The following is a 14,610-nucleotide window of genomic DNA, read 5'->3' as shown; positions in this document are numbered from 1 at the left end:
TTCAGTTAGAGCCACAGACCCGTTCAGGACCTGACCTTTGAACTCCGCCTGCAGGATTTCATTCCTGATCCTACCAGCCGCGGCACGCCGACCCGTCACCCACCTGGAGGTCTCATCTCAGATCTATATGTTTCTCTGCAGTCAGCACAGCCGTCAGCGTGTTGATTGATGCCAACCTTCAGGGCGGCAGGTGAAACGCTTCCATGGTGGCAGCCCAGTAATCCATCACCGCAGCGACAGCCTTGCTGATTGTGGGTCTTTATGGCCTTTAGTGGAAGTTTAATCAGGACCAAAGTTCAGCTTCTCCCCCCGTCCTAAATGCTGGTGTTTGGACCGTCGGGTTCTGCTTGTTTTAGATAATAACAGGTTCTGGTTCATTGCGGGTTCTCCAGCCGGAACCTCTCACTGCAGCTTCTGTTTCAGATAACTGGAGAGGCTGAGAAAACACCGGTGGAAACTCCCTGAAGCAGCAGAAACTCTGTGATTAAAAGAAAATCACTTCTGAGGAGCCGGAGGGGCGATGAAGAGCAACTGAGCCCCAAATCAACATTCTTCTGCAGATAAGCCAGATAAATTGCTCCTTCAGGGCTCTGTCTTGTTTTTGTGTTAAATGTGACACTTTATAGATTTAATTCGGGCTGCACACTGGCGCAGTTGGTAGAGCTGTTGCCTTGCACAAGAAGGTTCTGGGTTCGATTCCCGGCCCCAGTCTTTCTGCATGGAGTTTGCATGTTCTCCCTGTGCATGGTGGGTTTTCTCCGGGTACTCCACCTCTCACCTGGAACGTCAGCTGGAGAGGCACCAGCACCCCTCCTGACCCCACTAAGGAACAAGGGTGTAAAGAAAATGGATGGATAGATTTAATTCTGCAATACTTTGCCTAAAACCGTCTCAGTGCCGCCCTCTTTGGGTTGAATGGTGGAACTGTAGTTGAGTTTTCCTATTGGCTGCAACGGTCCAGCTGTCATTCAGCCCCGGTTTTGGACTAAAACCGTCTCACTCAGACACGCCCCCTGGTGGTGAGTCACTGTGGCTAACGGTGATTGATTCATTTCTCAGTTTTGCTCATGTGATTGATCAGGGATGTGAACGGGACGAGTTCCTCGCTCGGCCTGCAGGTGGGTGGCTGCTGGACTGAGGAAGAGGAGCAGCTGACAGCAGAACTCGCTGAGGACGCGGTGGAGCTGCAGAACGTTGTCGCTATTAAAGACTCATAACAGGAAACGTCTGAAAAGTCAATAAATATGGAAACAAAGTCCCTGAGCTTCTCGGAGCTAAGCTTCAGGGTAAAGTCCTGGGTTTGGACTGGAGTTAGCAGCAACCAGTTACATTTATTTGAGTAACTAAATAAATTCCGTTTCAGAGTATTTTTACTGACCTTGAGTAAAAGTCGAAGCAACAGAACCGAACCGGCTTCCTTCCAACCTCCATCCATCCATCCATCCATTTTCTTCCGCTTATCCGGGTCGGGTCGTGGGGGCAGCAGCCTCAGGAGGCCCAGACTTCCCTCTCCAGCCTCTTCCAGCTCCTCCAGGAACCCCAAGGCGTTCCCAGGCCAGCCGAGAGACATCGTCCCTCCAGCGTGTCCTGGGTCTCCCCTCCTCCCGGTGGGACCTGAACTCCTCACCAGGGAGGCGTCCAGGAGGCATCCTGACCAGATGCCCGAGCCTCAACTGGCTCCTCTCGACGTGGAGGAGCAGCGGCTCTACTCTGAGTCCCTCCCGGATGACCGAGCTTCTCTCTCTAAGGGACAGCCCAGCCACCCTGCGGAGGAGGAAACCCATTTCGGCCGCTTGTATCCGTGATCTCGTTCTTTCGGTCATGACCCAAAGCTCATGACCATAGATGAGGGTGGGAACGTAGATCGACCGGTAAATCGAGAGATTCGCTTTTTGACTTCCGACCTTTGGACTCAAATTGTTTCTTGTTCTTTTTTTCTCAGTCCGTCGCGTTCTGCTGGATTTCTGCTCCATTTTTCTTTCCAACCTTATTTGTCTTCATTGAGGTTTCTGAGGTATTTCCATCACATAAGTCTGGTCTTTGACTAGGCCATAGCACCACCTTGGTTCTTCAGATGAAGCCGTTTCGATCAAGTCTTGGTGCTGCACCCTGGACCTGCCTGAAGTAGAACCGCAAGTCCGAACCAAGAACCAAACTGCCGCCTCATCAGAGTGGAAAAGGTGAGAGGATCCTGCAGTAAGGCTGCCCTCATGTGGCCGACTGGAGGTACTGCATGTTGGAGGCAAGGCAGCTTGAAGCTGCAGAGCCTCCCGAACCGAACAGGGCAGATAGGAAGAAAAGAAAAACTTTTCAAGAGATATTAAAATGGATGTTTTGAAAATGTTTATTATATGAGAACTTTGTTTTAATCATTTCTAAAAACCCATTTTAGTTTCTTTTATATTGCTTTATTGTAGAACTGCTCGGATATTATTCATAGTAATAATTAACTTTATTAAAATCATAAATAATCATCTGTTTTTAGTTAGAAGAATGCCAGAGAAAATAGCTTCAGATTTCTGGTTTAAGCCCAGCTGTTCTCAGATTTACAGGAAAATACAGAACTGAGGCGTAAATCACTTCATCTGGTCAAATATAGAAAAAACAAACCATTCAGATCCAGAACCTGGTGGAACATCAAAGAACTTTCTCAGATTTTCTGAGTGTTTTAAGGAAATCCGGGTTTTCTGAAGGCTGACTTCCTTTAAGTGTCTTTACAAGAACCGACCGCTAGAGGGCGACAAATAAACATCTTCACATCAGTGAGTCATGACGTCATAAATCAGGCTCATAAAAAAAATCTAGTTTTAGGTCCATTCCTGCAGACTTTATAAAAATGTGTGAATCATTTCAATAAAACAGGCCAATCAATACAAAAGTAACAGATTTACTCCGGAAATAGATTCATTTCCTCCAGTCTCCCCTGTGACATTATAGCAAAGAGTTATTTTACATTTCAGTACAGAAGCGGCAAAATACTGATTTGAAGAAATGAAAAATAGGACAAATACAAAATAAAAGCATGAGGAAAAATCCCAAGTTCAGCCTGTTCCGTCTGTAATGCTTCAGGAAGCAGGTCTGCTAATCAAAAATAATATTTAACTTAAAAACCACAAAGCTTTTGTGCTTATGGCACCAAAATGGCCGACAGCGGTTCTGGTTCGTCCAGAGGAAAACATCCCAGCATCAGATTCAGCCCGACGTCAGAGGAATGACCAGAAACCCCAGAGCCTCATCTCAGGCTCCACAGGCCTCAGTTAAAGGTTAAAGGTCATGACCATGGAGCAGTGTGACTGAAAGCTTCTTCTCTCCAGAAACACGACGGTCTGTTTAAACAGAATTTATGTATTTTGAAGGCCAGACGGCTCCCAACCCTGGATGATTCCCTCTGGGTCATGAAAGGAAGACGACTTTCTTCAGCTCAATCAGGACTGAAATCTGAACCTTGAGCCCCAGAAAGTGGAGAACCTGCAGGGAAACTCTGGGAAGGAAGGAATCCTTCAGATCCAAGTAGAGATGGTAAAGATCTGGCTCTTATATTAAATCAGGAGTCTGTATTTCCAGACCTCGAGGGCTAAAGTCCTGCAACGTGTAGGTTGTTTCCCACCAAGTAGTTTGGTGGACAACAACCTGTTCCCCTCCTGGCCTGTGGGGGCGCTGCACCAAGAACCACTGAAGGAAACGACACTAAAACCTCTGAAGACACTGAGAGCAACTTCCTTCTTCACCAGATGGAAACAAGATGGAGGCGTCAGATTTTAGCGGCTGGAGGATTTCTCTTTAGGCTAAAGACCAGGAGACATTTCTGCTGCTAGCGCTAGGCTAGCATGTTAGCTTTGGTTGGATTTACCCAGAATGCCCTGCACTGTAGTCCACTTCCTGCTTGGCGTTCATATTCAAACCGAACCAGAGTTCAGTTCAACCGAACCCAGACGAGGTTTGGAGGACCAGAGGTCAGAGGTCGACTAGGACACACACATCACCAACCAGACCGGACTTTGACTAGACAAATGGACTGGAGTTGGATTAAAGCGGACTGAACAGGATGAGTCTTTGGGTGCATCCCTGCTCCTGCAGGTTAATGACTCTCTGCCTCCTCAACACTTCGGTCCGTTTTCCTGTAGAACCCGCCCAGATCCCTCAGGTCTTCTGATCAAACCATCTAATTAGAATTTAAGTCATTTATCTTTTTTTTGCTCATTAACATTTATTACAGATATTTTAATGACATGTAGATTTTTGATGAATTTGTTTTAACTTGTGTCGGATCCCAGGTTGGGTTTAGTTTGTCCGTGGGTTTATTTATTTATTTTTTATTTTTTGTTATTTGTTATTGGGTCAGTCTTTCCTCAGACTTTTATTTACTGGTTTAGATTTTACTCTTCTCTGGTTCCTCTGTTATTCCACCACCAATGAACTGTTGCTAGTTTTCCTGAACTTTGTGTAACTTTTTCTTTTCGTTACATTTTTTAGAAGTTGATCTTTTCTCTGATCACCTGGTTTTGGTTTCCACCTGTTAAAACTCATCATGACAGTTTGTTTATTCCTCATTTTGTTCTCTTTGATCTGAGTTTTATCACCTGGATCCGTTCTCTCCTGAGCTAACCGGACCTTTACCTCCTGCTGTGAAGCACGGCAGTGGAGGGTTGATGATATGGGATTGTTTTACAGGCATTGAATAGACCTTCTGTCCTTAGAGCTGAAGCCTGGCCCAAACATTGGTCTAGTCAAAGTCCAGACCTCAGCCTGACTGAAAAACGGCCCTTCAGGTTGGGTTTATCTCGTGTTCAGGATCACTTTCTGTTATTCTAGATCTAAACTGATGTTGGAACATTGATCCAAACCCAAACCAGCCGGTTCTGGACTTCAGCAGAACCAACAGAACCAGAGGAGACACAGATGTTGATCAGTAGAGTTTTATTGGAGAGAACAGCGGATGTTCAACGTCTCATGAGTATTCCTGGGATTCGGTGATGACCTCTCCGTTCTCTGACGTCTCCTTGGTGACGATCATCACCTTCCTGGTCGTCGTCTTTGTAGACGAGGAGGAAGAGGAGCTGAGGAAGAGGAGGAAGGGTTAGACTAACCTGGACTGTCTGGTGTTGGAAGAGTTCACTGCAAAAACACAAAGTCCTACCAAGTATTTTTCTAGTTTCTAGTGCAAATGTCTTAGTAAACTTGAAACAAGAAAACTAACTTCTAAGTAACTTTTCAGTAAGATGTAGGAGCTTCTTTTAAGTAAATAATTCCTTAATATTGATGAAAAGGTTTTATATCCATTGGCTGATTATTTCACTTATAACATGGGAAACGTCTTGTTACAAGTGAAATAATCAGCCAATTGATCTAAAACTTTTTTCATCAATATTAAGAAATTATTTATTCTTGTATTTTGCTGAAAAGTTACTTGTAAGTTAGTTTTGTCTTATTTCATGAGTACAAAGATATTTGCACAAGAAACTAGACCAAAAATAGTTAGTAAGATTTCTGCAGAGATGAGCTGGTTTCTCACCTGCCGCCTCCCTCTCCGTCCAGCAGGCGGCGGTATTCTGCGATCTCCATCTCCAGTCGGGTCTTCATGTCCAGCAGCATCTGGTACTCCTGACCCTGCCGCTCCAGGTCGGCCCTCAGCTGCATCAGCTGCTGCTCCAGAGACGACACCTGCCTCTGGAAGCCGCCCAGCATGCTGCCGTACCTGCTCTGCGTTTCCGCCAGCGTTGCCTCCAGAGATGCTTTCTGCAGGAGTGAGAGCAACGTTAGAGGGAGCACAGCAGTAGAAGAAGAGTTGAGGATCCGTCAGAGACTCACCATGCTGAGTTGCGACTGGAGCTCGATCTCCAGGTTTTGCAGCGTCCGTTTGACATCTGAGATCTCAGAGCGAGACGTTTGGAGCGTTTCTGTGCTGACGGCGGTTTCTTTCTGAAGCTCCTCAGACTGGAAAACAGAAAACAAACAAAAAATTAATCAGCATTTATGCAGATGGAACTCTGCTGTCATCACTAATGTTTTTCTCTCTCGTATGTAAAAAAACGTTTTTCTTTTTTGGGGGGTTAATTTTAGGAGTTTAAACTTGAAGCGTTTAAACGCAGTTCCATTTGCCGCCTCCAGAGGGTGACATAAACGTCCCAAAAGTATAGAAGGCCAAAGGTGTCACAACCTAATAAATGATTAAATGCATCTATTTTTTAAGATGTCTTAAAATAGATTAAGTGTAGTAAAGATTTCATCTTTAATATAAATTTTAAAAAGTAATAAAATTATTCCATTGTGAGCATCAGCCTGTGGGCGGGGCTAACACTCACGCCAAGATAATTAGTGTGAAGTGAACCGCCTGGTTATTATTCAATATAATTAGACATTTATTATCTTCATTATTTAAATTTAGTTATTTTATTATTTTTATCATTATTATATTATGTATATCAGTAATATAATTATTTAATAATTATATTACAGAATTATACAATGAATATAATTATATAATGGCAGTAAGGAAATAATAATTATATTGTAATGATATAATAAATGTGAATAATAAATCATTATGTGATTAATCAATTAAATTAATTACTAATAATTATTATATTACTGATTAAGTGTTTATGCTTACATTTATGATGATTTTATTAATTATTCAATGCATTGATTAAATAATACAATGTGTTATTTCCTTAATTTCACTCTTGATAACTCTAGGTATTTGGTTATTTTACCTAAATTCTGATTGTTATAAATAATTTGACTTTCAAATTTTTCATTGTGGCCCTTATGGACCTCCGTAGGGGAACTGTTCCCTGGATTTCCTGTTTTCTGCACCGATGCTTCAGCCTCACCTTGGCCTGGAACCAGTTATCCAGGTCTTTGCGGTTCTTGGCGGCGACGCCCTCGTAGTGTTCTCTGATTTCGGCCATCATGGCGGTCAGATCCGGCTGCTGCGCGGCTTCCACCTCCACGTTGACCTGCCCGCCCACCTGTGACCTCATGCTCAGCAGATCCTGCAGGAATTACATGATTTAGCCTGAAGTTTCGCTCCGCCTTGCAGCTGGACCGTCAGCTCGGCTCACCTCCTCGTGGTTCTTCTTCAGGTAGATCAGCTCCTCCCTCAGAGACTCGATCTGCATCTCCAGGTCGGACCTGGCCAGCGTCAGCTCGTCCAGGAGCCTCTTCAGCCCGGCGATGTCGGCCTCCACCGACTGCCGCATGGCCAGCTCGTTCTCGTACCTGCAGCAGAAACAGGGTTAGTAGCTAATCAGCAGTGAAGTTTCCACCGTCAGGCTGATGTTTATAGACTCACTTAATCCTGAAGTCATCAGTGGCCAGCTTGGCGTTGTCGATGGAAAGGTGCAGAGACCCGTTGATCCGGGTGGCATCAATGATCTGAGAGGAGGACAGACATGGTTTAAAACAGCTTTTCTGAGTTTGACCACTGGTGGAAACATGGAAATGAGAGTCGGATGATGCAGGTTAAGGTGAGGAGCGAGGCCTCGCGGGTTCTGGTGGTTCTGGGTGTGGTCGCTCCAGTTTCCTCCAGCAGGAAGAGGATCCTGCAGCGGGCGTGGCCCAGGCAGGCAGGATTTCAGGCTTTGTGTTTTTACAATGGAGCATCTATAGTTTCTTTGCCCTGACCTCAAACCAGAACCAAAACCTGGACTCACCTGGTTCTGCAGGTCGCTGATGATGGTGTAGAACCTGGAGTAGTCTTGGCTCGCAGGTTGGGCCTTCTTGTCCAGGAACTCACGGATCTTCTTCTCCAGCTCGGCGTTGGCCGCCTCCAGGCTGCGGACCTTCGCCAGGTAGGAGGCCAGACGGTCGTTCAGGTTCTGCATGGCCGCCTTCTTGTTGTCGGAGATGTCCAGGCCGTCGGACAGGTTGAAGCCCCCGCCTGCAGAGAAGCCCGCACCTCCACCGGAGGCGAAGCCTCCGCCGCCTCCACCTGCAGCAAAGCCTGCACCTCCACCAGAGGCGAAGCTTCTGGAGGCGGTGCTGCTGGAGATCCGGACCCCGGTGCCGCCGGCGCCGCCGTAGACGCTGCCGGCGCCGCCGCCGCCCCTCATGGAGCCCAGGCGGCCCCCGCTGGAGTAGGAGGAGGAGTGGGTGGAGAAGATGGAGGCCATGCTGGAGGAGTTCTGCTGCTCTGGGTGGAGGAGAGGAGAATGCAGCGGCGGACGGGCTGAGCTGCCTTTATCTGCTACAGGGGGAGGGGCTCAGGTAACACCCCCCACCCACCGCAGGCGCAGGACGGTGACAAACTGCAGCAGGAATGTCAGGCGTTTTATTCTGTTGCTCCATGAAATCAGCTACAGGGTGTGAGGGACGTCTTCCAGAACCAGAACCGGTTCTTATCAGACCCCGACCCCTCATCCTGATCCAGCATCATGTCCCGACCCGTCTGCTCTGCTGCCTTGGGCCCTGCAGGTCTGCACACATCCTCCCACTCACCTCTGTTCTCTTATTGTGCAACCAGACAATGAAACTTGGCGTTTGCTCGCTCTGATGAAACTGAGCCTCTGGAACCGCCGAAAATCCAAACCTGAACCCAAACCTGAACCAGAACTCTCCAGAGAGGCAGAAGGCTTGGTGGATGGTCCGTCTGGAGTCACGGCCTTCATGTTTCCTGATCAGAAAGGTTTCTTTGTCACTGAGTAAAAAGGCCTCATTTCCATATGAGTCACATGTTTCCCAGTCAAATATTTGGCTCCTTTCTTGGAAATGCAAATATTTGCAGGTTTCATCTCATCCTCATCTGTCATCAGAGGAATCAGTTGTAAAAAATTTCCTCTGGCTGTGAAACGGTAAAGTTCAATGCCATCACCATGCCCCCTCCACCGCCGTGCTTTACAGCTCAGGTTCCCACCAGAACCTCTGAGTCTGGATCACAGAAATCGCCAGTAAACTTTAAATTCTCTCCTTCTGAGCAGAACAAAAATACATTTCAAGAGTTTTTCTGGTTTAATAAACTCCTGAGAAACAGAAAACAGGAACTTACAACTAAACCCTGATTTATTCAGACTCTGGGGAATTTATATCTGAATTTACCAGTGGTACAATAACGAATAAATACAATTCGTTGATTTCTGCATGTCAGCTAACCACTAACCGCTGTGATGTTTGGTGTTGGTGTTCAGTAGGCCGGTGTCAATGCAGAGAATACAAACATGCTAAATGTTATTTGGTGTTTTTGCTTTGGACCCTTTAAGATCCAGGATGGTGACTGACTGAGATGATGAACAGGAAGAACCAGGTTTGTTTAATCTGCAGGCATCTGTGTTGACCTGTAAATAAACCTGATGACAACGGAAACTCCTGCATGAGTCGGGTACTGATCCAGGAGCTAACTTGACATTTCGGATGTCTAGAAAACAGACGGCTGGATCATCCCGTCTTTGTTTTCAGGACACAAAAAGCCTCTCCTGAGGGACAAGAAACCAGTTTTTATGGAGTCCTGTGAACTAGAGCAGGTCTGGTGAACTTGAACTGCTACCTCTCTCATTTTAATGTGCCACTGAACAAGGCTCTGCCATTTTAACCCAACACGAAGCTTCATAAACTTTATTAAACTCAGCAGGAGGCCTGTTCATAGTGTGTCCTGTTGGTTGAAGCCAGGTGGATGTTTCTTATTGGCTGTATGTAAACTTCTGGCCTCTTTGCTTTGGAGTCGAGATTTTTGCACCAACATGAGGTTAGTCCTGGTTCAGGAACAGATGCTGCCACCATGATGAATTTCGCCTCATTTGGCCTCTTTGTGTGTCGCTCCGTTGCCTGCAGGCAGTGAAAACTCAAACTGCTTAAACAAAGAATCCTACCACACCCTGTTGACCTCATTAAACTGGTTCCCAGCTTCTTCCAGTAGCTAAAGGGTTTCTTCCACCTCTAGATTTTAGGAATTTTTCCTCCAGCCAAACATCTTCAACCCAATAAACATTCTTAGACCGCGGCTCAGAATCAGGTCTCTTGGAATCCGTGGTGCAGCAACATCTGCTTTAGAGCAAAGGTCTAATAACAGATGAACCTGCGACCTGTGTGGGTCAGCTGGAGTTAGTGGTGGTACCGTAGAACTGGGCTGTGAGCAACACAGATTTTGGGCCTAAACACTATTTTTTAGCTGCAATAACGGAAGCTGTGCATTGACTCTAGATCAGGGGTGTCAAACTAAATTTTGTTTTGGGCCAAATCAAGATCATGAATACTCTCAAAGGGCTGGTTGTCCCAGAATCTGTTGCTAAAACCCGTTAACGAACTGTTAAAATATAAATAAATTCTTAACATTAAATAATACTGAACATTTTTTGCAATAAAAATCAAAGTGTTTGTGATACTAATTTAGAAATATTTGCACTTATGTCTTACGGTATATGTGACTTTTTATGCCTCGTTATTATGGATTATAAACTTGACATCATGTTAGGCTGAGGCAGCTCTTTCGCAGAAGTAAAAAACACATCCAACTGCAAGAGAGAGTAAAAAGTCTCCAAAAGGTACCAAAAATCTGCAATAAACTTACAATTATACATTAGTGCAAAATGATTCTTGTGTGAATTTCCACAATAATCTGCAGAAAAGTGGAGGGACTGATTGATAGAATTTGGTAATTAACAGATAAAAAACTACTTTTAACTTATTGTCTTCATGTGAAGCAGTTCTTCAGAGTTCTGACCCGGTCCATAAGTCCAACAGTCCAGGTTCACTCAGCTCTGGAAGTTCTGGTACCTAAACCGGTTCCTGTTTGGCTGTTTGACGGCTGGCTGGGTGAAGACTGCATGTCTCCAGTAGTAACGACTGTCATATCAATTAAATCAACGTTACTTTCATTTGACACACCAGAGATTAGAACAATGGACCAAAGGAAACACCCAATGGAACCAGTATGGAAAATTCTGCAGCCAGTTCATGGTTCTGACATCGAATACCTGAGAACAGATCAAGTTTCTCACCTCTGGTCCAATAATGCAGGAGGATTTACTTACTTTACTCGTTTATTTGGAAATCTGTTGGTCATTTAGCTGCTTCTTCTTTAGCAGTTTTAGTTTTATTCATGACTTTCAGGTTGAAAACGGGTCGTCAGAGCCAGAACCAACACCTGCATTAATTCACATCCATGGGAGGAAGGTGGAGTACCCAGAGAGAAGCCACACATACCCAGGGACAAATCCTGCTCGCTGGAACCTTCTTGTTTTAAGGTAGCAGTGGTGCTAATGTCAGCTTAGAAATACATGGAACTGCATTTTAATGTGAGAGGAAATTGTTCATTTTCATAACTATTTATCACCACAAGCCTGAAAAACATCATTCACCTGAGAACAGAAATAAACCGTTTCAGTGAACAGGTAGAAAACGGCTGGCTACTTTGGGGTTATTATGAACTTTAGTTTCTCAGCTCTGCTGCCAGGAACTCTTGGTTCATCCAAAATAAAATTATTGTTCTAAAAACAAGAAGCTTTTCCATTCAATAGAGTTCCTGTTCTTGTGTTTGGATGAAAACAGACTTTAGATCAGAGGTGGCAACTTCAGACCTCAGGGGACGGCGTCCTGCAACCTTTAGATGTGTCCCTGCTTCGACACACCTGAGTCAAATGATGAGATCATCTGGAGAACTTGACTGCACCAAGGAGGTGATTCAACTATTTGATTGAAGCGTGTTGAACCTGAGAGACACAAAAGAGTTGCAGGACACCGGCCAAGTTTAGACAGACTCCAAAATCAGACTATGGCTTGGATGAAAACAGACTTCTGCTGGACTTTCCTATCAAGTACAACAAGCTGAATTATTTCCATCCATCCATTTTCTTGCACCCTTGTCCCTTGGTGGGGTCAGCAGGGGTGCTGGTGCCTATCTCCAGCTAATGTTTCGGGTGAGGGGCGGGGTTACCCTGGACTGGTCGCCAGTCTGTCGCAGGGCAGCACAGAGACACACAGGACACACAACCATGCACACACACACTCACACCTAGGGGCAATTTGGAGAGGCCAATTAACCTGACAGTCATGTTTTTGGACTGTGGGAGGAAACCGGAGTACCCGGAGAAAACCCACGCATGTACAGGGAGAACATGGAGACTCCATGCAGAAAGACCGGGAATCAAACCCAGAACCTTCTTGCTGCAAGGCAACAGCTCTACCAACTGCGCCACTGGTCAGCCCTGAATTATTTCCTTTTAGCTTCATTGTTCTAAAATGGTGTGAGGTTGAAATATGGATCAGGATAGAAATCATATCTATGACATCACAGCGGAAGAGCTTCTCTGATTGGCCAATCTTAGATTTAAATAGTCTGTTTTTGATTTGCTGTTCTGAACTTTGAGCCACACTTGTTACTCTCAATTTTCTTTACTGGATCAACATCCCAGTCCAGGCTAAAGTGGAGAACTTTGGGCTGGACCAGAAACAAAAAGAAAATGGCTGGTCTGACTGAATATAATATGTCCTTTGTGGACCAGTGGATGAAGAGACAATGGAGACAGGATGTCCATATCTGAGGGACAGGAGTTGGACCCAGTTGTCCTGAGTTTATTCTGATGGGAATTCTGGGATATTCTCTTACTTCCCATCCAGAACTTATCTAGTAGATCAAAATGGATCGTCAGTCTCCTCCTCCTGACACCTGGGAGTCAAACAGACTCATTTTAGATCTAATTAAATCTTGTAGAAAATGACCTTCAGATGAATCATCCCTAATAAACGATGTTTGACTGAAAGACTGTCTGGACACTTCAGGATCTTGCTGCACCGTCATTCTGCTGGTTTCCTGCATTGTGAAGTTCTAATTTTCAGCTGAATTAAAACTGAACTTCAGGTTTTCACCAGGTGGAGTCAGGATTGCTCTGCTTCATGGACTGACTTCAGATCCGACTGAAGCCGGTCCTGTTTTACGAGCTGCTGGGCGCAGCCTTCGTTAAAGCGAAGACATGTCAGAGAGATGGAGGTTTCCTCTGACTGAGACCCACTGCAGGACTTCTGCCAGTTTGGAGAACAAACCACAGGCTGGCAGACAGAACTGGGCCGGGTTGGCGTCGCCGACATGTTCTCATAAAGCACATTCCAGCTGGATGACTTCACAAATTCACTCCTCACTGTGAATAAACGCTAAAGACTTAAACTGGAGTTCTGGGTCCGGTTCTGACCCAAAGTACAGCAAGTCAGAAACCCAGCAGCTCCATCTTAAGTTATCAGGTTAAAGGTCAAAGGTCAGGCTGATTAGAAAAACACTGAACAGAGAGGGATTTTTTCTGGCTAAAGGACCTGGATCCAAACTGGATCACCAGCAGAACCATGAACCCAAACAGCAGCAGATGTGCCACAGAGCGGCTGTAAAAGCACAGAACCAAGGTGCTGAAAGAGTCTAGTAAAAGTCCAGACCTCAATCTGATTGTTGTAGTGGGACCTTCAGAGAGCTGAGCAGAAGGTTCTCCAGGTTCTGCTGGAGCTGATTGTGGAACCAGGTGTGTTTTCCACTGGATGTTCATTTAAATCTCCTCAGGTCCTGCTGGTTTTCTACGTTTCTGTTCTACCAGATAATCTCCTGTCAGTCTGACCCATTTGGCCTGCAGGACCAAAAATATGATGATCTGAAAATTTCCTGTGGCCGACAGAAAATGGCCAACAGGCCATCAGTGCTTTGATCTTCTGGCTAATTCATCTAATAGAGCAAAGAAAATGGCTCCCTGTCTGAAGTTCAGGCGTCTTCCACAGGTGTTCCTCAGGGTTGCATTTTATCACTGTTGTTGTTTGTTTTTGACATAAAAGTCACCATGACGATGGACGATCACATGGTAAAGTTTGATGTTCCGATATCGTCCTGCAGGACATTCTGAGTCCTGCCTGTTGGGATTTCTGCTCATCATGTCTGGTATAAAAGTTTCTCCAGTTTTTCTAAGAAACCAGGCAGAGGAAGATGAGCAACAACACAAGAGCCTGAGAACAAAGACGGACAATAGTCTGACACCCAACCTGCAGAAAACCATTAAACCAACAGATTTCTCTGGTTTCACTTTAATCTGTAAAATCTGATGTGGACACAAAACACTTTGGATATTAATGTTTTTTTTGCTGTTTATGATGATCTATGGTGATATTTTATTTAACATCAGGATATTTGATCTTGTTGATCTTCATGGATGTTTGCAGGAGTCTATTATTTCCGAATATTGTTGTTTTATCTGATATTTCTGGAATATCAGTCAGTTTGGTTGAATCCTGGTAAAATTCTTACCAAACATCTTTAGACATTAATCTGTTTTTATATTAAAACTTGTTGGTCTCCTTTTGGAAGCTGGTGATGATTTAAATTGTTGACAATAAAAAGATTAAAAAAGATAAAAACGGAATTATTCTAGCTTTATTTTACTTAATATTAAAACATGGTTTGTCTGATAAGTTATTCAGACTGACCCAGAAACAAACTGCAATTGTTTGATTTGGTACTTTTAAAACTGAAGTTGAATATTCTTTTTCTAAATTACATATTTTATGGATTTGTTGTCAGCTACAGGCAGGTTTGGTCTGAAGAAACTCATTAATACGAGTTTTCACATCTCAGGTTTTCTTGTAATAAGCACTTACAAGAAAAAGCTCTTAAATCTGCCATCATTTCATTCTTGTTTCTTTTTGACATAA

The 14,610-nt window shown here is 44.6% G+C and overlaps 1 protein-coding gene across 1 annotated transcript; it reads right to left on the bottom strand.

The window, feature by feature from the left end:
• Window positions 1–4,900: 4,900 nt before the first annotated feature.
• LOC103469450 (keratin, type I cytoskeletal 50 kDa) lies at window positions 4,901–8,198 on the bottom strand. Its single transcript, XM_008417134.3, has 7 exons — window positions 7,656–8,198; window positions 7,295–7,377; window positions 7,065–7,221; window positions 6,834–6,995; window positions 5,809–5,934; window positions 5,513–5,736; window positions 4,901–5,057 (listed from the first exon to the last, which is right to left on the bottom strand). The coding sequence occupies exons 1-7, from the start codon at window positions 8,112–8,114 to the stop codon at window positions 4,949–4,951; spliced, it is 1,320 nt and encodes a 439-aa protein (XP_008415356.2). The 5' UTR covers window positions 8,115–8,198; the 3' UTR covers window positions 4,901–4,948.
• Between the last annotated feature and the right edge of the window lie 6,412 nt (window positions 8,199–14,610).

The sequence above is a fragment of the Poecilia reticulata genome, chromosome 8, assembly GCF_904066995.2.
Source record: "Poecilia reticulata chromosome 8, P_reticulata-male-v2, whole genome shotgun sequence".
Taxonomy (NCBI): domain Eukaryota; kingdom Metazoa; phylum Chordata; class Actinopteri; order Cyprinodontiformes; family Poeciliidae; genus Poecilia; species Poecilia reticulata.
Note: the sequence above shows the minus strand (reverse complement) of the source record. Positions and strands in the feature narration are given on the sequence as shown.

Coding starts and splice junctions, on each gene's coding strand:
- LOC103469450 (XM_008417134.3), bottom strand. CDS start 8,114: ATGGCCTCCATCTTCTCCACCCACTCCTCCTCCTACTCCAGCGGGGGC. Junction 7,378..7,655: donor TCAGCGACCTGCAGAACCAG/GTGAGTCCAGGT, acceptor TCCTCCTCTCAG/ATCATTGATGCCACCCGGAT. Junction 5,058..5,512: donor GACGGAGAGGGAGGCGGCAG/GTGAGAAACCAG, acceptor CCTCTTCCTCAG/CTCCTCTTCCTCCTCGTCTA.